At 39.7% G+C, this 25,502-nt stretch overlaps 1 protein-coding gene across 4 annotated transcripts in view; it reads left to right on the forward strand.

Annotated features, from left to right (window-relative positions):
• Window positions 1-6,120: 6,120 nt before the first annotated feature.
• Window positions 6,121-25,502, forward strand: part of shf (Src homology 2 domain containing F) — a 130,608-nt gene continuing 111,226 nt past the window's right edge. For all 4 annotated transcript variants that reach the window (XM_087793154.1, XM_087793156.1, XM_087793155.1 and 1 more), the window contains exon 1: window positions 6,121-6,760. In XM_087793154.1, the coding sequence (XP_087649280.1) occupies window positions 6,362-6,760 (399 nt within the window). In that variant the 5' untranslated portion in view covers window positions 6,121-6,361. The remainder of the gene's footprint in view (window positions 6,761-25,502) is intronic.

Genomic DNA, 25,502 nt, shown 5'->3' on the forward strand with positions numbered 1-25,502 from the left:
CTCAAATCTTCGCCTTTAAATTAAAACACGTTTTTATTTTCCTCAGAGTAAATACAGTCTATATTTGTGAACTCTCTGCTCTGTAATCCATGAACAGCTATTGAAACCTCACAACCTTTGGATGACGCCACCTACTGACCTCTAAATATGAAATGTCAACTAATTAACTTAACTAATGACTCACTCACATGTAGTAAATGTTGAAGTATTTCTCTCCAAGATGCAGTAAGTTCCTCATCATGACCATGTTTTACACTTATTACTTTATAAAGTTGCTCTGAAAAGTAAAGTAGTAAAATAGTAATGTCGCAAAACTAGTTTACCAGTGGGCTTAAATCAGGTTTTACTAGTTAACAACTCACCAGTGAACACTGAGCTTTGTGTTACTTGATCACAAGATCTCAAGGATATGGAATAAATCCTCACATTTTCAATCGTACGATCTATACAACCAATGATCGATCCTGACGATACAATTATTCACTGGAACAAAGAAGTGATACAACTATCAACACACCTATGCTCAACTGCAAGTTTCTTTCGGGATCATTTTAAAATTCTGGTTCTAACTTTCAGATCTATTCATGGTCGGACCTTCCATCAGTGATCTTATCCAGACTTACACCCCAGCTCGGGCTCTGAGGTCTGTGGATCAGAATCTACTGATGGTTCCTGAACACGCTTCGGGACCAGAGGAGAGAAATCCTTCCAGACTGTTGCTCCTAAACTTTGGAACCATCTCTGTGTTTGATGATCTACTGACTCCTTCAAGAAACATCTGTGTTTGATGATCTACTGACTCCTTCAAGAAACATCTGTGTTTGATGATCTACTGACTCCTTCAAGAAACATCTGTGTTTGATGATCTACTGACTCCTTCAAGAAACATCTCTGTGTTTGATGATCTACTGACTCCTTCAAGAAACATCTCTGTGTTTGATGATCTACTGACTCCTTCAAGAAACATCTCTGTGTTTGATGATCTACTGACTCCTTCAAGAAACATCTCTGTGTTTGATGATCTACTGACTCCTTCAAGAAACATCTCTGTGTTTGATGATCTACTGACTCCTTCAAGAAACATCTGTGTTTGATGATCTACTGACTCCTTCAAGAAACATCTGTGTTTGATGATCTACTGACTCCTTCAAGAAACATCTGTGTTTGATGATCTACTGACTCCTTCAAGAAACATCTGTGTTTGATGATCTACTGACTCCTTCAAGAAACATCTGTGTTTGATGATCTACTGACTCCTTCAAGAAACATCTCTGTGTTTGATGATCTACTGACTCCTTCAAGAAACATCTCAAGACACTTTTATTCGTGCTTTTCCCTGATTTTCTGAGACTCCTGTGTTTGTCTCTGTGTTGTCTTGACCTTTTAAGTATATATTTTGATGTCTTTTGTTTTTGATTGTTTAAGCGCTTTGTGACCCTTGTCTAGAAAATACTTACTTAGACAGATGAAATTTATTTGCCTTTGGCCAGTTCCGTCTGTACCAGTTTCGTTTTAAGCGACAACACACACATATATACACATATATTACATATATTTTCTACTACCAAAAATGACGCATCATGCTTGAACAAGCCACTCGGTGCACGTTGAATGTTAATATAGGAGCAGCACGAGTTTAGGATTTAGGTTCTCGTCTTTCTTAGTCCTCGCATTTTCACTTCAACTCTTTAAGAGAACCGTCCGTGGGCGGAAAACATCGTCACAGGTCGGATGTTCGCGTGACTCTTCAAGGTCTTCAGAAGCGCCTATAGAAAATGTGAGCCGACGGAGAATTCACAGCGTTTTGTTGCCAGACTGATAACATGCTCTTCCCCAAATCCACGGCAGCAAACCTGTGGATTAACGACTCATATTAGTCTGCTTTCATTCACGACGCCTCAGGAGAGTCAGACGGTGGTAATGTGTTACGATTTCAGATGATTTTTAGAGCCAACATCCGCTCACATATCGAGAGTTTGGGAAGTTCACAGGGTTTTTCAGTGGCTTTTAGAATTTGTTCTTCTTTTTTTATGATCGTGTTTTGTGAACGGAGCAGATGTTACCCTGGCTTTATGGGTTTATTTGGTGTTTAAACATGTTTCAAAAATGTTTGTGAAGAATGTGGGATGAAGCGAAGACAAGACATACTACTGACAGCACCAACACACGGAGACATTTAAGCTTTTAAATTGAAAATATTACGCACTAGAAAAAGTACTGAGAGAGCGCAGACCTCCACCAGCTCTACTACTGCTTGAGTTATGGTCAAAGTACTTGCTGGATGTCTGTGGATCAGGTATTAGTTTAGGGTTACTAACAGGAGAAGGATTCAGGTAGGAGCCGACATGCTTTTTAATGTTGAGAAAAAAAATATATATTAACCAAATAAAGAACATGAATTATGGTTATGTGTTCATGAAGCTTCATGAAGCAGCTGATGCTGTATCACGATACAGTTTTAAAGACCACTAGATGTTTCCCTCATTGAAAATGATGTTTCATTGAATTAGTAGATCAGGGTCAAAGATTATAAAGCAGAGAGTGACATGTAGTGGTCTTGTAAAATGAAGATGTATCATTAAACAACCAATACAGTATCATGAAGCCTAATCAACACATCACTATGATTTTAATTTTTTTTTAGTCTTTTAGATGCCCCTGAATGCAGCACAACGCTACAGCACAAACAAGCAACACATTCCTCAAAGGATTCTAGGATCTGAGTGGTAACCTTTTTTATTTTATTTTCCTAAAACTTTCATCACAATTTTTTACAACACAAGCAGGCAACACATTCCTGAAAATTGTTTTGGGATCCAGGTTGTAATCTTTTTATCGTCTGCACCTGAAAATTTCATTCGTTTTTTTGTAGATTCTCGATGCAGCACAATCCAAGCAAGGGACACATTCTCCAAGAGAGTCCTGGATCCAGATGGTAATATATTTATTGTCTGTCTTTTTCTTCAAAAGCCATTAGGAACGACAGATTTTGTCTTTTTGTTACTCTCTTACGGCTCATCTTTAAAACCCACGGACAGTCCGGATGAATGAACTTTCTGGTGTTTGGATTAGAAAAATGTAAAGGAAGTCGACGCAGAACAAACTTCCGACAACAAATCAAACCCTCTTGTTTCACAGAAGCACCAGTCGCGACGTCCTTTTTAATAATGCAACTGGAGATGGATTGAGTCTTTCTTTCGTTGTGCTGTTTGCTGAGGGATTGTTTTCCAGGAACATAAAAGTGCCACAATAAAACCTCGCAGCGTCGGAATCCTTTTAAAGCTTTTACGTATGATACGCTAGTTAAACAGATTAATGCCTGCTGCTTTGGGTCAAATTACTTTTAGCTGGTCCAGAGAGTGCAGCGCCGGCAGAATTTCAGGGGAGAAAAAAAATAATAGATTTTGTTTTGATCCGTGGAGCACTGAGCTGTCTCTCCCAGGAGTCTGCCGGGTTAAACTCAGATCTGTGAACGCTGCTCAAGTGTGCTCAAGGCTGCTGGCTTTTGTGTACGCGTGTGTGCGGCGTTATTAAAAAGAAATACGGCTTCATAAAAGCAACCCCACCACTGCAGCCATGACTCCCGCTAATGCCCAGCGTCGCTGAGGCGTGTCGGTGTGTGTGGTCGTGGTCGTCCACGGCATCTGGACATCAATATTCAGCAGCCGAACTCTTGACCCTTGTTTACCTGGGATGTGTAATAAGACGGTAGTTAGTGCACGCGCTCGGATTGATAGCATAAGCATTGTTGGGCAGAGTTACAGCTTCCTGGACACGCCTCTGGACATTTAAACTGTGGTGTCGGACAAAGGTCGTCCTCACCTTGAGTCATGTTACAGCAGGTGTGTTGTGGAAAAAACATGAGGCTGTGATTCTACGTTAAAAAGCTGTTCATAGATTGTCTGCTACAAATTTCAAAGAAAAAAAAAGGATTTTTCCATAGTTTTTTCCATTTTTATTACACAATTTTTTACTTTGCATTTGCCTTCTACTATAGTTTTTCGTTTTATATCTTATATTTTAAGTATTAGACTTTCTTCGAACATTTATTTTGTGGTTTCTCTCCATCTAAATCTATACTTTTAGTGTTTTGTTTTATGTCAAGGGGTTGTCAAAAAATGTAGTACTCTTGTTCACAGGGTGCACATATTTTTTTAATCTACTAAACTGTTTTTAACACGAGTATCAAACTCTCATTATCCTTGGTTGGATTGTTATTGGAAGCCTTGTGTAATTGTTGACGCCCGTAATCACTGTTTCTTATCTGCCCACGGGTGTTTTTATTGGTCAGCGTATCAACATGAACTTTAATCTTCCAGCAAACCATCCGATTGGCTGAGTGAAATGACTCGGCCGGACGGATTTTCCTTTCTATCGTTGCTCAACATTTGTATTTATTTCGGTCTTTAGTCCATTTTTTGTTGAGTCATCTCTCATGATAATCATGTTTTTTATACATATGTATTTCATTAGAAAGCAGCATTACAGGTGAATATGTTTATTTTTGCAACGGTTTAAACTGCAGAGAAATAAGATACGACAGAAAGATGAATAAAATAAAATAATCAAAATGTTACTTTGTGCTGCTTTAATCACCATCACGAATCTGTTTAAACCAAATAATTAAAATGTATGTGAATTCTTAAGTTATTATTATTATCATTGTTATCCACTTGATTCAATTTACAAATACTAAACACAATGTGACTCACAAGAGAGGAACAAACATACAATAATTCTTCAAACAGTCAATAACTGAGACTGTTTTAACAGAAAATTGAATTTATCTCCGACTAAAGCGTCTATTCGGTTCACCACAGACTCCTAAGACAATCTGGTTCATCTGCTCGAAGCAAACACACTTATCTGTCTTTCACAGATTTTCCTTCCATCCGCATCACTTATTCTGGTCTTGAAGGTTTCCAGATGAATTGATGACATTTACGATCTCCACTTCCTATACAAGAGGAAGCTTGGATACAGTCGTCCCTGTGGATAATATCAACGTTTTATCTCTCACAGTTTACATCAGTCGAAAAACTGAAAATATATGATGAATAAAAAATGAAATAATAATAATTCATCAAACACATGCTGTAACGAAGTGTAATTATGTTTAGAATATATATAATAGAAATAGATATTTAAAATAAAATAGTTATTTGTCATATTTGTCATTACTTTCAATAAAGAAAATAACAAAAAATGAAATAAAGTCTTAAAGTTCAACTAATGTGTGTATGAACGTATGTGTTGTTGTGTGACTCTATTGTATCAACATTGTGTGTCTGTTTTTACAAAATTCTCCTTTCATTGAAATATTGACATTAGAAAATGATCTTAAGCTCCGCCCACTTAAAATACTTTGTTGTTATGGAGATTAAATATTGTTGACTAAAACCACACCCACTTGGTTGTGATTGGTCAAACATAAAGGTTTGTCACAGTGCATCATAAATCCTGGAAGTCTCCACCTACAAGGGACTCGTTGTATAAACAAAGCGGGTCGTGATCACAGCTGGCTGGAGAAGGAGTGAAGCCATTAATACGTCATAATGGACTCTCGTAACCTCTCGTTCGCCCAGATTTCAGAACAACTTTATATAAAGTAATAAGTTGAAAACATGGTCATGATGAGGAACTTACTGCATCTTGGAGAGGAAGATTCAACATTTACTACATGTGAGTGAGAGTTTTCACATTAGTCATTATTTAAAGGATGAAGTAACTTATTTTCCAAATATAAATTGTAGTTTTTCTGACAGTGTCTGAGCTTTGCTTAGAAATAAACGAGGTGTTGCCCTATGGGAACTTTTCTCGTACGCTTGCACTTTTATTCTCTTTATTATCATTATAATAATATATGATTATTAATTTTTTATTATTTGTTGCTTTAGAGTGGATGTGGATTGATGATGCGTTTCAAACTTGTGTATTTTTATTTGTAAAAAAAACTAAAACAACGTTCTTTAAAAACTAAAAAAAAATAAAAACGCATGAGGTGGTGGACTTCCAGAGCCCGGCAGGGGGCAGTGATCGTCCCCAGGTAGGGAGGGCAGGTTGTGGGGGGGCGTGTACTTCAGCTCCGGCGCTCCCATGTTGCGTTAGTCTGCTCTCGTCAGCGTGTGTGAGTGTTTGTGTGAATGTTTGTCGGAGTTGTGGATTTTTTTTTTTTTCAAGAAGTGTGTGTTTGTGTAGGTAGGTAGGTAGGACCCCCCTCTCCACACACACCCCCCTCTCTCGCTCCTCTCTCCCCCGGACTGGAGTCGCCGGAGCTCGGCCAGTCGCTCCGGAGACGCTCGGCTGTCATGAGACGCTGGATCTGACGCCACAGGACGTGAGACGGAGATGCACTGGCAACATGGCCAAGTGGTTCAAGGAGCACTTGGGATTCAAAACTACCAAAGCCCCCCCTCCCGCGCCCCCCAAACCGGACTACCGTCTGTGCCACAGCGGGGTGCCCGGTGCGCCCGCAGCCTTCCCCAGCCCGGCGCAGCCCGACATCCTGGCCGCCTACAAACTCCAGAAGGAGCTGGACTTCGAGGACCCGTACACGCCCGGTGGGAATATCCCCTTCGGCCTGAACAACACGGCGGATATTAAGTATGTGTCGCCGAAGCACCGGCTCATCAAGGTGGAGGCGGTGGAGAAGAGCAGCCCGGCGCCCGGTGGACCGGGTGGACCTGTCACCCTCACCCAGGCCGGGACCGTCAAGTCGCCCACCTCGCCCCCGCCGCCGGACCACGACAGCAACAAGGAGGTGGGTGAAAAAGTTTTGACTTTCAGCTTTTGTTTCACTTTTGAGTCATCAGGGTGACCCGGGCTTGCCGAGAATTGGATTTTTTTTCAACCGGCAAAACTTGTTATCACGAACGAATGGTCCGAGTTGCGACATCACCTTCTAAAGGTCTTTACCTTTTATTTTTTTTTATTTTTTATCTCAGGCAGGATATGAGAGAGAAAAGTCGTTACTGGGGGAGGAAGTTTACAGGTCATTTAAAAAGGAGTTTTTCTACATGAAGTGGGGAAAGAATGACACTGTGAGATAAGAATCATGAAGAATGCAAACATTGAGGTCAGCAAGTTCACTGAGAGCCTCAGTGTGTCATGTATGATGGCGTGATTCATAAAAACACATGGATGTATGACCTTAAAATAAATACCTGAAAGTATGTTTTGAAACTTTCAGGAAATGTTGATTGGGTTGAGAACATTTTAGGTTTCCTGCAAACAAATAAATGACCTGGCATTGTTTTTTAAAACTTTTAAGTTGAGAACTCTTTAGGTTCCCACATTTTTTAGGAAGGTTTCACCTGTATATACAATAACTGCTGACCCTCATGTGCACAGGAGATAATAATTTTATTTATTATTTTTAAACAGATAAACGACCTGATAGTATTTTTAAAACTTACGGAAAAGTGGATGAGTTGAGAACAGTTTAGGTTCCCACATTTTTTAGGAAGGTTTCACCTGTATGTACGCTAACGGCTGCCGCTCATGTACAGTGACCAATTTACTCTATGAACAAATAATAAAAATAAAAAACAAAACAAATGAATGACCTACAAGTATGTTTTAAAACTATCAGGAAATGTTGATGGGGTGAGAACATTTTAGGTTCCCACCTTTTATAGCAAGTGTTTAGGAAGGTCTCACCTGTATTTACGCTAACTGCTGCTGCTAACGCGCACGGGAGACCAACTCGTAAACAAAATATATATATTTTTTAAAACGGATACATGACCTGATAGTATTTTTAAAACTTTGAGGAAAATTTGATGGGGTGACAACGTTTTAGGTTCCTGCAGATTTTAGGATGCTAACTGCTGCCGCTCATGTACGCCAAGGTCACCAACATTCTCTATAAACAAATAATAATAATTAAAAAAAAAAGATCTCCAACTATTTTTTTTAACTTCAGGAAATGTTAATGGGGTGAGAACATTTTTAGTTCCCACCTTTTATAGCAAGGGTTTAGGAAGGTCTCACCTGTATGTACGCTAACTGCTGCTGCTCACGCGCACAGGAGACCAACTCATAAACAAATATATATTTATTTTTAAACAGATACATGACCTTATAGTATTTTTAAAACTTTAAAGAAAATTTGATGGGGTGACAACGTTTTAGGTTCCTGCAGATCTTTGGAAGGTTTCACCTGTATGTACGCTAACTGCTGCTGCTCATGTACGCCAAGGTCACCAACGTACTCTATAAACAAATAACACATTTTTTTAACTTCAGGAAATGTTGATGGGGTGAGAACATTTAAGGAAGGTTTCACCTGTATGTACGCTAACTGCTGCCGCTCACACACATATGTGGCCAACTGATAAACAAATATATATGCTTTTAGACGGATACATGACCTGATAGTATTTTTAAAACTTTGAGGAAACATTTATGGCGTGAGAATGTTTTAGGTTCCTGCAGATTTGAGGAAGGTTTCACCTGGATGTACGCTAACTGCTGCCGCTCACGCACATATGTGGCCAACTTATATTTAAAAAAAACTACTGATATATGACCAGAACAGGGAAGAGACCTCCGGGCAGAACCTCAAAACTTTTTGAGAAACTTTGAATACGGCTTGGCCTGGTGTTTCTCTAGAAAGGTCAAGCCTGGATCTCTTTGGTCAAGTGGTAGAAGAAGAATAATTGATGGGAGGAAACACATCTTCACAGTTATAAAAAAAAGGTCTGACTGGTAATCTAGGAGTTAAATCTTCTCGCGATGCGAAAGAATGCCCCTTGTTCCTGCTGCGTTGTTTCTACGACTCAACAGCTCAATTTGGGGGAAAAGTGATTCTCTAGCTCGAAGGAAACATATATTTGGTTTAATTAGAGCCTTCAGCCGCGGCTCGTTCACCTCGCTCTCCGCCATGTGTTTCTTTTACGAGTTCCTCCGGGAAGCACCTCGCATCAGCGCGAGGTCTGGACGGTGGAGGCGGCTTCTCCGTCACGCCAGGAATTCAGGTTGAAACGTGAGCGCGCCGGAGTCAGGAGGGTTAAGGACACGACAACGATGAGTGTGTAGGAATGTTTCGGCGGCTCGTGGGAAACACGCATGCCGGCGCCCTGACGTGCCGAGAGAGTGTGTCGCAACCGTTCGTGTCGTTGACGAATGATTGACTCTATAGGAACCTGACACTGTGAGCTTTAACTTTGAATATCAGCGACGTGTTTCAATGTCAATGTTGTCTTCACTCTTAAAAGCAGTTAAAGTCATGCTTGACTATCTAACAACATTTCTGACATCCTAAATATCATTCTGTAAAGGTTTCCCTGACTTTTACTACTTGGTACCAAAATGACAATGTTTCTGATCCAAACGGTAGTACCAAGAAAAAAGGGTTTTTGAATATCAAGAAAATATGATTATTTAAGTACTGGTAAAAAGGTACTATGTAGGTATAAGAGTTGTTTATTGGCAAAATTGTGGTGAGATGATACGTATCACTATACAGGAGCAGCGATACATTATATTTTGATTTGTAGTAGGGCTGCACGATATATCGAAATATTTCGATATCGTGATATTGGCGGGTGTAATATGCATATTGAAAACATTTGCAATGTTTTATAATCTTACATTGATCAATCAGTCAAATCAAGCTTTTGACCAATCGATGTCATGTTCTGTGAAGTTGTCAATTTGTACTTGTATGTCTCATTGTCGTTTGCTAGGCTCGGTTGCTATAGCGTGCACGCTTTCAGGTGAAGGAAAAATATCGCATTAATATCGATATCGCAATTCCATACACCAATATCGCATATTGCATTTTTTCCAATATCGTGCAGTATTGTAGTATTTGTAGTATTCCTCGAGTACTTGACTCTGGTGTTGTGATGGTGTAGTAACAAGGATATATTTGTAGTATTGTCGAGTACTTCACTCTGGTGTTGTGATAGTGTAGTAACAAGTATATATGTGTAGTATTGTCCAGTACTTGACTCTGGTGTTGTGATAGTGTAGTAACAAGTATATATGTGTAGTATTGTCCAGTACTTGACTCTGGTGTTGTGATAGTGTAGTAACAAGTATATCTGTGTAGTATTGTCCAGTACTTGACTCTGGTGTTTTAGTATTTACAGACCACATGACTCTTGATGAAGTCGTAACTACTTTAATTTGTTTTAAAATATGTCAAAACATCAGCTTTAACAGCTGCTGGAGTCACTGCATCCTCTCATCCTCAGTCATCGCTGTGATCTGTCCGTAAAGGTTCTCATTCATCCAGTTCATGGTTATCAAAGTGGTTCAAAAGCGATTGGACTGTGATACAAACTGGCTCCTAACCTAATTTGGAATTTAAAAAACCTCTCGGATGAGAAAGTGAAAGGTCTTCTTAGAACTCTTCACATCCCTGTGATCTCACTGGTTTCATTGTTTATTAAGCTGCAGAGGATGCAATGACTCTGCAGGAAGTTTAATTGCAACACAAAAATGAACAAAGGCCATGAATATTTGCCTGTTAACTGTAAAAAAAACAACGAAATATTTAATCTTACACACCGTGTAGTGAAATATGAACCATTAAATAACTATGATTTAAGAAAAAGACATGGTTTCAAAGACAAATTACAAAACAAAGATTGATCTCACATATCTATACAGTTTATATGGCAATGTTTTGACATATACTGTATATATTTTAAAAACACCCCGAATTGTCACTGGCACTGAATGAAATCCATCTCTACTCCAGACTCACCTTCAGTAAGAAGGTATTTGTCTGACCATCAATTCAATTATCAGCTCCCTCTTTTTTTTCCTTTCCATCCTTTATTCATATATCAACATCTTCTCCTTCTGTCTGTCTTTCTATCTTGCGCTCTGCCTTTCTGTCCGTCTACGTATACATGTCCATCTCTTTTTAATGTCTTGTTATCTGACTGTTATTTTCTGACAGTTGTGTTCTTGCTTTATATCTCCTGTTCTCTCCTCCATCTTTCTACCCATCTGTCAAGTTACCAGTGTTTTACTCTCCATCAGTGTCTCTCTTCTGTCCATCCATCTGCTCGTCCTCTTTCATAGACAAAAAATGTATCCATCTGTCTTTCTTTTTTGAGTACCTTTTTGTTTGCCTTTCAACTGCCACCCAACAGTCCGTTGATCTGTCTATCTGTTCCAACTTTTCATCCGAGCCGTCCTTTATTTCCATGATTCTATTTGCCTGTCCGTCCATCTGTTTCTCCCCCTTTGGTTTCACCTGAATGCTTTTCAATTCATCCCTTTGTCCGTCCCTCCACCTGTCTTAGAATCTCTCCCAATATGTCTTTCCATCACTCCCTATTTATCCTTTTAGAAGGCTTGTAGTTTTCCCATCTGCCCATTTCTCTCCACTTTCCCTCCACCTGTCCGTCTCGGCGTCACCGCGAGCACCTTCGCCTGTGACCGAGTGATCAACCGAATCACATTTCTTCTCTCAAAAGACTCTCGTTGTTCAGTCTCGCTCGTCTCCGGCTCCTCCTGACGCCACTGGGTCCAGGGGATTCCTGCCTCTGGCAGCTGCTGCATCCGATGAGACAGATTAAACTCGTCACTTGTTAATTGAGGCTTATTTGAGGATCCCTTCGCTTCGCTTCCCCGCCGGCGAACACGCGTGACTCGTAACGGACGTGAGATAGTATTGGACGTGAGACAGGATTGGATGTGAGACATGATTGGACGTGAGACAGGATTGGACGTGAGACAGGATTGGACGGGAGACAGGATTAGACGTGAGACAGGATAGGACGTGAGACATGATTGGACGGGAGACAGGATTGGACGTGAGACAGGATTGGACGGGAGACAGGATTGGAGGTGAGACAGGATTGGACGGGAGACAGGATTGGACGGGAGACAGGATTGGACGTGAGACAGGATAGGACGTGAGACATGATTGGATGTGAGACAGGATTGGACGTGAGACAGGATTGGACGTGAGACAGGATTGGACGGGAGACAGGATTGGACGGGAGACAGGATTGGACGTGAGACAGGATTGGACGTGAGACAGGATTGGACGGGAGACAGGATTGGACGTGAGACAGGATTGGACGGGAGACAGGATTGGACGGGAGACAGGATTGGACGGGAGACAGGATTGGACGGGAGACAGGATTGGACGTGAGACAGGATTGGACGGGAGACAGGATTGGATGTGAGACATGATTGGACGTGAGACAGGATTGGACGTGAGACAGGATTGGACGGGAGACAGGATTAGACGTGAGACAGGATAGGACGTGAGACATGATTGGACGGGAGACAGGATTGGACGTGAGACAGGATTGGACGGGAGACAGGATTGGACGGGAGACAGGATTGGACGGGAGACAGGATTGGACGGGAGACAGGAGATGATGTTGTGGACGAGCGCTATCAGCGCTGACAGCTGGTAGCTCCGGCTGAGCGACGGCTTGATGGGTTTCTTGCCAGGTGGAGGTTTTGACTCGACTTTGATGGAGCCGAGATTGCTGGTTTCAACATGACTGTTGAGATTTGTAACGGATATTCAAGAATGCTGAATTTAGAAATATATTACTATGGCTGGTATGGTAAGACTTAAAAATATCCAACTACCCTGCTAATAAAATCACTTTCAAACTCCTTTTCTAACTCAAAAAACACTCGACAGCTTTAGCCCTTGAACCTTTTATAACAAAGCTCTGTTTGTCTCACTCCCTCACAGTGAACTCAGATTTTTACCATCATGTTTATTGTTTTATTTGCCATACCAAACATACATGTCCCTGAGGGGGTACAAGACAAATAAGAAAAAACCCTAAAACCAGAAGCAGATTCGCAAAAAGAACTATGAAGTGATTTGATTCTAAAGAGAATAAAGAATAAAAGTTGCTTCCAGGGAACAATGAAACAAGTGATAACAGTGAATAAGCGAGTTTAAAAAGATGAGTTTTAAAAACAGTCAGTTTGTCATTTTGGTGGGAGGGAGTTCGCCTCTGGAACTCCCTCCCAGAGTGGGGCAGATTCACTCCTTATTTCCAGTTTGAGTTAATATAGTTGCTGTTTCTGCAATTGTGCCTTCAATTTTGGGATCACGCTTTATTTTTTGTAATTGTGCTTTCTTTCTTTAAACTCAGTCTGCACTTCTGGCCCATCATCGGAGATAAACCTTTTAATTTTCAGGAGTTATTAAACTAAAAATATTTCTTCAGTTGTGTCACTGACACTATATTGCTAGTTATATGAGCACAAACATCACGTTCTCTGGCGTCAGATGGTGTTAAATTTTCTTGACGGGATTTCATTTCGGGGAGTTATGGTAATATGAACTGTGCTTGTTTATTTGTGTTGGCAGGATTGTAAATAAACAGTTAAAGAGTCTATTTTCTGCATAAAGGAACTCTCTGGTGGAAAACAATGGGGTTGAACGTTGAAAACTTTATTAAAAAAACTGGACTTTTCTGTTTTGAAAACATGAATTTATTAAAGTTTCAGACTTTACTGATATAAATAATCATGAACTTGTAGAGAGGTATACAAAACAGAAAACCCTCATGTCCACCGGCCTGCACATACATTTGTTATCAACCCCCCTCGGAGTCTTTTTACCATAATAATTTTCTTCTTGGTTTAAGAACCATCTGTGGAAGAAGCCCTCCGGCATTCTAATGTAACTCTGCAAATCCACCAGTTCTTTCAGAGCAGGCTGCGAGGCTTGCCTTTAAAACTTTAATGAGGATTAGTGTTTGTCTGGAAACAAACGTGTTCTCACTGCAACGGCTGCACATAATTGTTTGCACAGCCGAGCCGGAGCGGGTCTCCAGGTGAGGCTGTTTAGAATAGTTTATAGCGTGGAACACGCCGCTGTTTACCTGGAGATGTTCGAGCGCCAACAGTCGCCGTGGGAGGATGCAGGGTCTGTTTGTCTGTTGAGGTGGAGAAGCCAGGATTGTGGGCTGGATACCTTTGGAAATGGATGCCAAGAAGAAGTGATAGACTCACATGAGGAAGAAAGAGGAATTAAATATGATTTATTTGATGAACAAAGGGGAAACTCACTTGCACAACACGGTTCCGTGGTGAGCCAAACACCAGTTTGTCTGGTCTGTCATGCAAACATGAGCGTTCGACTCTTTGACCTCAACGACTGAACAAACTCTCTGAAGTTCTGCCCGCGGTTCGCGAAAGTTCCGAATTTTGCAATGAATCAAAGAGGAAGATGCACAAATCACTGGCCTGGTTTTATAGCCTATTGTGTTGTCGGTTGTGGCTGGATGTTTACCAACAACTTCTCTCTGTTTGTTCAATTATTTCATTCACGTAACTCACGCCAGAAGTCAGGATTATGTCTCTCCAGTGCAATGTACACTCCATTTGTCAGTTTTATTTAGATCAGTTATCGTTTATTAAACCTTTGGGAAATTGAACATTTGTTTATTTATAGATATATGTCTGATTTTGTGGTATTATCCTGTCAGCCAGGCAGAAGAAATCATAATAAATATGATTTATTTTCAGCGTAATCTGTTCCTATTTAGAGTTATAGACAAAAATGTTTGTTTATTTTAATGTTGCGACTGGAGCTCAGTTGTCTTCGTCTTCATCTTCGTCCGAAAAGACACTTAAAAACATCCAAATACCTCCATTTTGAAGCTTCAATACAAGAGGGAGGTAACAGACGGGCCGTTTGGATGTTTAAAGGGCGTCATTTTTGGACAAAAGATGAAGAAGAAGACACAAAAGAAAGTGTTCCGGGTTTTTTTCTCACAAGTATAAACATGGTTATGGACTTAGAGTAGCTGATCCTCATCACAGTAACGCTCTAAATGGTTGTTTTCAGACAAAGTGCATCACTTAAAATCGACTCAAGATCCTCGAAGGAAAAATGAAATTGTCTCATCTCAACTAACATGAGTAATTCTTGGATCGTCTCCAAAACTTTAATGTGTTTTTCCTCCCTGGGTCATGACCTAAATTTCCACCGGTTTAATTCTCCTTCGCACAATCCCTGCAATTAAACAAACAACCTTTCAGATGCAGGTGTCTGGCTTTGTCTCGGGACCGGATAAACCCAGTTCCTGTGGAGAAACTCGCACTGTCTCGCTCTGCTCCTTTACATTGATCTTTTAATTACTTGACTCATGACTGCTAATTATATCAGCTCCTCTAATGCGTAGAATGCCGATGGAAGTATCGGGCTCCGGAGAGAAGTCCATTTGAAATAAAAAAAAAATAAATCATCTTCTTTTTGTGGAAGGAATTAAAGATGGATGATAAAACCCAGTCTGTGTTTGTGAGGTTTGTGTTTTTAACGAGGCAATCAATTATCTTCCAGCCTAATTAAAAGCCTCATCTCGCGGCTCATCGCTCCACTCAGCACTAACTTAACTTTTTCTCAAGGACGCCGGGACGCAAAAGTGTGGCGTCAATGCACAGGATTCTTGCTTTTTTTCCTGCTTCAATCAGAGTAATATGATGTTTTTAGAGTTGTAGACGAAAATGTTTGTTCATTTTAATGTAGCAACTGGAGCTCAGTTGTCTTCGTCTTCATCTTTGTCCAAAAAGACACTTAAAAACATTCAAATACCTCCTTACTGCTCGTCTGTAACATCCATCTTGTATCGAAGCCTCGACGTGAGGAATTGTTCCTTAATAACTTCAACAAGTCTATATTTTAAGATAGTTTTAGTTGGATGCTGCTAGGCTAGCTGGTAGCTCACCAACATCCTACACAGACAGGAAGTACTCCGGGTAAATATCGTGAGCACGTTCCAATGTAGAAAATAGAATGTAAGAACTTGCGTACTTGAGTACTTCCTGTCTGTGTAGGATGTTGGCCTAGCAGTGAACGCTAAAAAAACAAGCTTAAATTACTGACTTGTTTGGGTTTTTTGAGAACAATTCCTATTTTTAAGACCCCGATACAGTAGAGACAAGCAGTACAGAAGTATTTTGGATGTTTCTGAGTCGACAAAGATGAAGACGAATAGAAAATGGACTTACATTTTTTTCCTATAACTGTAAAAAAAACCCCGGATTGAATAGAATTTTGGGTGAACCATCACTTTAAGTCAATTGATTTGATTTAATCCTTATGAAAGCCCCTCTTGGGATGTGAGACGATCCAATATCCAATACAGTAGACCTATTTCAACAACATCTTACACATACTGACCAATACACAGAGTTTAGTGCCATGACTCAAATTCAGTATTTATTTGGACTTTGTGTCCTTAAGTAATTTGTCTGCCACTTAAGGCAATCACCACGAGCCTATCCCAGTTTTCCAGGGCTAGAGGTGGGGAACCCCCAAGCAGGTTGCCAGACGGTCTCAGGGCACCTTGAGGCATTCAACCATTCACACACAGGATCAAAAGTAGTTCCCAATCATCCAGACCTTGTCAATTCCAAGAACGAGCCAGTTTTCCCCCAAAGCAGTTCTTCTTCTTTTGAATCCAAACCAATCATGTTTTGAATGATGACACCCCCCCTCTACTTTGACGCATTTGTTTGTACAGTAATACCAGGATGTGATGTCATCTTGGGATGGATTAATGAACACTACTGCGCAATCCGGCTTCTGTCTGGAAAACATAATGGAAGAAGACGTGTAATTATGGGATAGTTCCAGTAAAGATTGCGCTGCTTTGGGAGCGCCCTGTGTGGGATTAAGATCCATTCACAGAACGAATCCAGCCATTAGGTCAAAGGGTTTTGCGAAACAAATTCCACGGAAATACTGTGGAACGGTGAGTCTTATCTGGTTCTGGCAGATCTTCAGACATTCCTGGTCTGCACAGTGTTTATGAGAGAGAGAGCTCTGATTTGAATATTTCCTAGAATTGATAAAGTCCAGCAAATTCTATTGGTTGAACCACAAACAGTTCAGGTCACTCCATGATAGTGTCGCTGCCTTTGACATCATTACATGGAAGAAGTGCTAAGTCACTCGATCAACCTGAGAGATCACCAACCTCTTGACTCCAACCATCCATCCATGTCTTCTCTTATTGTTTTGGGGCTTCCAAGTTATCTTATAGTTATCGTGTATCTAAGAGACGGTCCAGACACCCTGAAGAATCTTGCATTCTGGTTCTTCGGTCACAATCCTCACAACTGCAGGTCAATGTTGGAACGGAGGCTTTTAAAAACGAGTATGAGTCAGTGATGTTTAAACCAGTTCGGACTCCCAGGGAAGGTGTAGGCACCCCCCGAGTGCCCTTCTTAGAGCCAGCCATCAGCAAATCTGTGCGAAGTCCATCCCCTTTGTCTGCATCTTGACTCTCTGAAGATGTAGGGGTTCAACAACTCCTAGAGGAAGGACCACTCTCCAGCTAAGCTAAACTCTAGTTGAGTTTTACACACGAGAAGCACTTTTGGTCCAACCTGGGAGAGAGAGAGGTTACATAAGGCGTTATAAAATATTGGTCGTAGTGTTGCTGACGTTACCTACATTTTTACTGAACCACTGTTTTCAAGCAAATTTGAAATCTTGACAATGCATTTATCCAGTTAAGCCGGACTGTGGTGAAGACGCTGAATTATTATTGGACATTAAAATCATACCTGTTTAGTAGAGCTGAACGATTATTAATAATTGCGATTATTTTCCTTAATATTGCGATTAAATTATAATTTTTTCAATGTCCTCTTTTTTATGCTTTTTTCCTCTAATACAATAAATGATTTACTTTACAGTAACATGTATTTCTTTGTTATTGTTAAGATAAATTTATTAAGCCATTTATAAGTTAAAGGCAAAATCATCATACATTGAAATAAAGGGAGTAGGTTCATTTAGTTACTTAAATTACACTTGTAAACAAACTGCAAATACTTTTAAAAACTCCTGCAAAAACATGCTCAAAAGAGTGATTTAAAAATTTATATTTATTAGTCAATAATAAATCACAGAAACTTCAGTGCAGAGTAAAGAAAAGTGCAATGTGTCTTTTCTAACTGCACATTTTTTTTTATCAGTTTCTGTTGTTATTCCGTCATATTTAAATGCATCTCCTGTTGTACACATTCATTTATTGTAATCTACACAATTTGAAGTATGCTATTGTTTAAGGTAATCAACTTTGGATACACATACAGGCGTGCACACTCGCACACACCAGTAACACGCGTGCTAACTCATGTTCCTTATAATGCAAACGTATCAAAAACTGATAAACGAATTGAGGAACGCTAGAAAAATGTTCTTTAAACCAGGCTGTAGACATTTTTTTTGATCATGTCCCCATTTTCGTCTGGTGTGTTCGTGACTTCCTCTCTTTCAGTTGTACCGGAAGTCAAGATTGATCAGTGCCATTTAGCACTTCCACATTGACTTCACTTTTTAAAACCACATGTTTCTCCATCGGTCACACATATGTTGAACTCTTGCAACTCACAAAATCAGGGACTACTTTTCTCCTAAGGCTGACTTTTGACCATTGCCTCGCTTAACCTGAATCGAGTAAATCATTCAGAAAACTTGCGACTAACTTCAGCATCCTAACCTTTCGAGTACTTCAGGGTTGTACAAAACTCTGGTCGGAAAACGTATGCAAAATAACCCAAAGTTAAGTTAAACATAATTCAATTATTTTACTGTACTTTACTGTGTAAGTATGCAAGATTTATTTTGATTTAATTTTGTACGTTTAAAACAGTTTAAATAATAACGCGTTAAACCAAGTAACGTTTTTCATGAGCATTTTAATGTAGCCATGATACGATATTGCAGTTAGTAGTTAATAGTTAACATATCTCTGATTATCTTTGCTAATGAAATATAATAAAAAATTACTGTATATAGTGTTTGCATAGCAAATATCCGTGAGAACTATGAGTCTGTTTCTTCTTTCCGTCACTCAGGAAAATATAATCCTAAATCACTCAGATGGTCATTGGTTCGTCTCCCACAGGAACGTTGTTGAAGATCCACTGAGGAGAAGTTACAGCTCAGGATAGTCATTATCCTCCATAGAAGACATTCATGGAATCTCTTCGGTCATCGAAGCACCTTCTCACCGTGACTCTGCAGGAAAAACAGCTCTGGCCCAAAACCAAAAAGATAAATCGTGTGAAGCCATGAATAGAACAGAGCCTCGGGAACAATACGTGAATGAAAGTGAACTGGAAACGTTACAAAAGTATGTGAGGGAGTTACAGGGACACACCTTTCCAAAACCACAATCCTCATGTGCCGACAGATCCTTGTCTGCCGGCAGTTTGTGGTTTGAAAGCGTTGATTTCCTTTCAACCGGTGGATCCTGCGCTCGTCCCTTCGCCGCCGCCGCCCCCGACATCTGTCTTCAGATCCGTCCCGTCTCGGCCTCGGATGGGAGCCGGCGGGTCAATATCAGCCGAGTCGCAGGGAAAAATGCTTTTACTTCAGAGAGATGTCGAATAAATGGAAGGATCGTAGGTCACCGTGTTTTCATCTCACAGCGCGGTCGTCGCTGGATTGAAGAGAAGAAACGTTTCTGAAACCATCGTAAATACACGATGAGAACATCTGTGTTGATTTATGACACAATTTGTCATCACCTTGTTAGGATTGTTACCAGGATGTTAATCTCTGTGGTGTCATGGGCTTGACTGAGGTTGTGTTAAGAAGAAGACAAGATCATAAACGAGTATGTCTGAAGAATGCATGGAGATGGTTTGGACCAGGGGTCTTTAAGTGGACTGGGCCGGAGGCTCGGTGGTCTTTTTTTCTCCAAGTCTTTGTCAAATTTAATTTATTCTTCACTTTACTTTATTGTTTTATGAATTTAAGCTCGGTATCACTGTGAATTTTGGCCATTTTTGTCAAATTAGATGCACTACAGGTTATTTCAGTTGAGAAATTGGTTCCATTTTTTTTACATGTATAATCAAAGTTATATAGATAATAACATTTTATGTGATTTTTATTTCTTAAAGTTCAACTAATGTGTTAATTAAAGTGTTTTTTAAAAAGATGTTGGACTCTATTGTATCATCAGTGTGTGTTTTCATTGTAACATTGACATTAGAAATTGATCTTAAGCTCTGCCCACTGAAAACACTTTGTTTGTCTGGAGATTAAATCTTGTTGACCATAACCACACCCACTCTGTTGTGATTGGTCAATACGTGGAGGTTTGTCACCACGCATCATCTATCCCAAAAGTCTCCATCTCAGAAAGACTCGTTGTACAAACAAAGCGGGGCAGGACTACAGCTGGCTGGATGTTTATGATTTGATTGATTTAAAAAGTCGAAATTATAAAACAAAACATGTTTTTCGATTTTTTGTGAAAAATATCTACTTTGAAGGTGGGATCTTTGGAAACTGCTGAACAGCACAGAACTAAATGCAACCCTCTTTCTTCAAACTCTCCCAATTTCCAATTTTCAAATGGCTCATTCTCAAGAAAAAACAACCTGAAAAAAGTTATAAAGACCTTAAACCACGAAAAATGTATCAGTGTATTATTTTATGTCACTTTATAAATTAATATGTATGCGAGAGATTTTAAGAAACATAATAAATATGTTCTTATTGTGTTATTTTCTCTCTACAATTTTATCAAATTAATTTTAAAACTGGTAAAAAAAAAAAGGACGTTTTTTAAAAAGTGTAAAATAATTTAAAAAAAAGACAAGAAAAATAAGACAAGAAAAAAAGGAACATTAAAAATACAGATCTAAGTCTCAATAATTAACCTTCCACCATCACAGCCTAGAAAAAAAAATCAACAAAACTTTTTTGTAGAGTTATGATTGTTTCGGACCTCAGTCATTTAAAGGATCTTGTAGAGGTCATCAGGTCGCAGGCCGTAGTAATGTCTAGTAATAAAAAGTGTTAATTTTAAGACATGTTTTGTCTTGTCATGTAATTTTTAATTTGAAGATTTTATACAAGATTATACGTCATCTTTTCCTCCCTAAAATATCTGCCAGTTCTCCTCAGACTCTTGGACACATTTCCATGTTCCTGTGGAGTTCACAGACCTGCCATGAAATGTCACTTCGCAGCTTTTTATTCCTCGCATTGACACATTGACGCCCTCCGTGGGCAGATCTTGGCGCTCGGAACTCGCGTCATCGAAATCCTGAGCGTCTCTCACGTGGAGCTGCCAGGCCGTGATTGTTCCACTTCCTGTTTGGCCGACCACAAGCCGAGGTGTCGAAGAATGCCGCACATTTCCCGAGCTATTTTCAGCATCTCAAGCATTCGCTCGCTGGAGGAGGTTAGTCACTTGGTGTTCGTCGCACTTGTTACACCGGGTCACACCAACATTTCTGCCACAACAACAAGTCAAAGGAAAAAAAAGCAGCGTTTGTGGCGATAAGCTCCGCCTCCTGGAGCGCATGAATGAATCAACGCTGTGGAGGAAGCGACTGATGAGACGTCATGTTGTGGTCTTTTAAATGAGGCTTTTAAACTTGTTCTTCTCGTCTTAATTATCATTTTCCCACCACGCCAGTCCTGTAATCTTGGGAAGTTTATTTGAACTGCTCCGGTTTCAACCCATATCAAAATGACGTTGTCTTCTTGTTTTACCTCTTTTGAAATAGTTTTAGCTCTGATGAATGATGAAAAAATACATTCATAGCTAAGTGTACATGGTAGTCACGATAATTGTTTGTTCATGTATTTATTAAATTCCTCATTTAGGTGAATAAGAAATTGGGAATTCGTACTTTAAATTCTTTCCTCATTGAGCTTTTTTTCAAGTCATGGTTTATTGTTTATTTGCACAATGATAGAAGCAAAAGTAACAGTTAAAAAAGGGAGTGCAAGTGAGGTAGAAACCTACTCTAGGTTTATATACATATTTAAGCATTTGCACAAATAAAAAAGCTTCAAATAATAGATTGAAAAAATAATATATATATATATATATATATATTTATATATATATAAATTCAAATAAACAGAAAAAATAGGAACAAACTGACCAAAAAACGTATTTATATTACAAAGTCAACGCTTTCAACCGAAGTTAACACAGTCAGGAGTCTGAGACCATGGTGCTCAATATTGTTTCTCAAATGCTTGTGAAATGCATTAAGTACAATTACTTTGGAGTCAAAACTAGTGATGTGTCGACGAGGCTTCATGATACTTCATCCGTTGTTTAATGATACAGTGTCTTCATTTTAAAAGACCACTAGATGTCACTCTCTGCTTTATCATCTTTGTCTCTGATCTACTAATTCAATGAAACATAATTTTCACTGAGGGTGACATCTAGTGGTCCATAATTAAAACACAGTAATACAGATTTGAATAAATACGACCAGAGACGAATCACGCTTTGATACTCGGTTCTACTGAGGGTTTTGGTCGGTGCCACGAAAGAACCAAAGTTCGCTAACCTAGACCAGGGGTCCCTAACGTTTTTGGGAACAGTATTATGTCGGCGTTATATTCACGGACTGACCTTTGGATAAAACAGTAAAAATAAATCGTATAGAGTTTGCGTTTTACTAATTTTCACTAGTTTACTGGTTAATTTTTTTTGTTAACTTGACTTAAACTAGCGTCTTGATGTTCCACGATCCACAAGCTAATTTTATTTTGGAGAAAATGCCATCTTTTTTTTCAAAACAAAACACATTTCACATAGTGGCCCGGTAACAAATGCCTCTCTGCCTTAGACCACCTCCGAGTTCTTGTTGAACTTTATCCAAAAGAAATTGAACCAACACAAGCTTTTGGCAGGGTTCCCAAAACAGTTCTTAGCAGATTAAAATGTATTTTGCAACGTGAAGCTTTGAACAGTAGCTCTGACACAAAGTAACTTAATCACAATGAATGTTAACATTTGTATTTATCAGTTAACAATGAGTTTGTTTCAACTATTGTGACTTAAATAGGGTTAAATAACCAAAAGGTTGGAAGATGCTGTGTTCAAATGTTTGGCCAAGAAAGCAAGTGTCACAGTCTGCAGCCCCTGGAAGGAAAATAAAGAATGGACGTAGGATTAAGGAAGTGCTCCCTTCCTGACAGGAAGTGTTTACAACTTGGTGACATTCCCTTTTAACGTGACAAGTCCGTACTCGCGTCCAGACCGAGCTGCTGCTGCTGCTGCTGCTGCTGCTGCTTCTATATTAACAGGTTCTCTGCTGTGGATCGACCAGGATGTTGGGGGGAAAAGTGACAAATAGCTTCAGCATGAGCGTCCAACTGTCAGTTCAGTAGGGAGAGGAGGACGGACGCCACAAAGGCACTGTTGTTGGACTCCACCCAGTTCTCAAGGAGAGCAACAAGGAGAGACGTCACTGTCCACCTCACAGGCCAGCTGAGGCCACGGACCCTCCGACCTCATTGAAGCTTTGGACTTGTTTGCACTCGGGGTTAACTAAGGTGTTGATTTAAGTGTGTGTTGTTGTTTTGTGTGACCCTATTGTGTCATCAGTGTGTGTTTGTTTGTACAAAACACTATTTTCATTGAAATATTGACATTTTACCACTAAAACCACTTTCCTGTGGATTAAATCTTGTTTACGTGATTGGTCAAGAATGGAGGTTTGTCGCCGCAGGTCATCATTCAAAGATATTTCCGCCTCCAAGGGACTTATATTATATATTTGTTATATCAACAAAGCGGGTTTTTCTGGAGATTATGAATCTTGTTGACCATAACCACACCAACTCTGCTGTGATTGGTGAAGCATGGAGGTTTGGAGCCCAAATGCACTCATTGTATAAACAAAGCGGGGCGTGATTACGGCTGGCTGGAGGAGGAGTGAAGCCATTATTACGTAATAATGGACTCTTGTAACCTCTCGTTTGTCCAGATTTCAGAGCAACTTTATAAAGTTATAAGTGTAAAACATGGTCATGATGAACTTACTGCGTCTTGGAGAGAAGAACATTCACTACATGAGAGTGAGTCAAGAGAGAGAACTTTCCAGTAACCTAAAAAAATATAATTGAAAAATGAATGCAAGGTTTTGGCAAAATATGCTTTAAAAATGTTTCCATTTTCTGTCAGAGTAAGTAAGGATAAAGGATTTCCCCTATTTTTAAAAAGACGTTTTTTGAAGTATAATAATAATATTTTTAAATTTCAAAGCCAAGTTTCTCTCGTCTAAATCATCCTGCATGAATAAACCTGTTGTCGACATCATCAGTGCTTGACCTGATGTTATCCTCGTCAATAATGTGAAAGAAAATGAAAAGTGGCGACGAGTGTATTTGCCACTGTCAGAGCTATGGATCACTGCTGCCGTCAAACAACCCACATCCAACGCTTCGTAGTCGCAGCACCAGCAGAAACTTTGCCAATAAATCTAGCGTCTGACTGTGAGTGGCAACGCGGGGAAATTGGATTTTCTCAAGTGTGTCGTCGAGTGCTTAATCTTTAATATATGTCACATATTCCCAACCTTTAATGTGCTGCAACCTCTTCTTTGTCCTCTGCCGAAGTTAAGTGGCTTTGTGTGCTGCTTTTCAATGAAGACGCTGAGAACACTGCTGTGGTCGTTTGCACTTGCAGGAGGTAGAATCTGACATTAAGAAGAAAATATACCTCGAAGAATTAAGGTGGTACATGATAAGCATCGACAAGAGTTTGTGAGGTCAGCGGTTAATATTGGATTTAAAGGTTAAAAACGTGACTTATTCTATTTTTCAGATTATAAAGTGAATTTAATATCCGATGATACCAAAATCGACTTCAATCCGGTGCATTTTATGTATTATTTAATTACTGACCTTGAATTCATGTTGTACACGGCGCTCAAAAATCTGTCAAAATTTGCGTAGTATTACTCCAAAGTATTTCTGTGTGTGGCTCACTAATATTACACAACAATGCTCAGTAATTTTACTACACAAGGCTCAGTAATACTACTTCATAAGGCTTGGTAATATTACTACACAAGGCTCAGTAATATTACTCCACAAGGATCAGTAATATTACTCAACAAGGAATAGTAATATTACTCAACAAGGCTCAGTAATATTACTCATCAAGGAATAGTAATATTACTACACAATGCTCACTAATAATACTCCACGAGGCTCAGTAATATTACTCCAAAAGGCTCAGTTATATTACTCATCTTTATTGTGTACCGGTCTAGTATCCTGGTTACTTAAAGAGTTGTGGTGGGTTTACTCCGGTTTCTTCCCACAGTCCAAAAACATACAGAGGATGATTGAGAACTTCAGGGAAATAGTTTGTAGGCATGAGTGTGTGTGTGAATGGTTGTCTGTCTTTGTGTGTCCTGCAACGGACTGTCGTCCTGTCCAGGGTGTCCCCCGAGCCTATCCCAAAAAAAAGGGATAAAAGAGACCAGCACCCTGTGACCCCAACAGGGGAAAAACGAAGCAGTAAAATAAATAAAAGTCAGTCTGATAAAGCACTTTTAAAACGTAGCCACAGCACTTCAGTGGATTCTGCCAACAGGGTAAAACTTCCTGTTAAAGTGATGCAGTGAGCAAAGTGTTTATCGTCCACTTTGATACAAACAGACATATTATTGCTACTAAAGATAAAACGTTTTTGCCTCGTAGGCTTTGGCCAAACGACGTCCCCTGCTTCTAAAAGCTCCACTTAAACTCTCGCCAA

This window comes from Callionymus lyra, chromosome 6 (genome assembly GCF_982586985.1).
Source record: "Callionymus lyra chromosome 6, fCalLyr1.hap1.1, whole genome shotgun sequence".
Classification (NCBI taxonomy): Eukaryota; Metazoa; Chordata; class Actinopteri; order Syngnathiformes; family Callionymidae; genus Callionymus; species Callionymus lyra.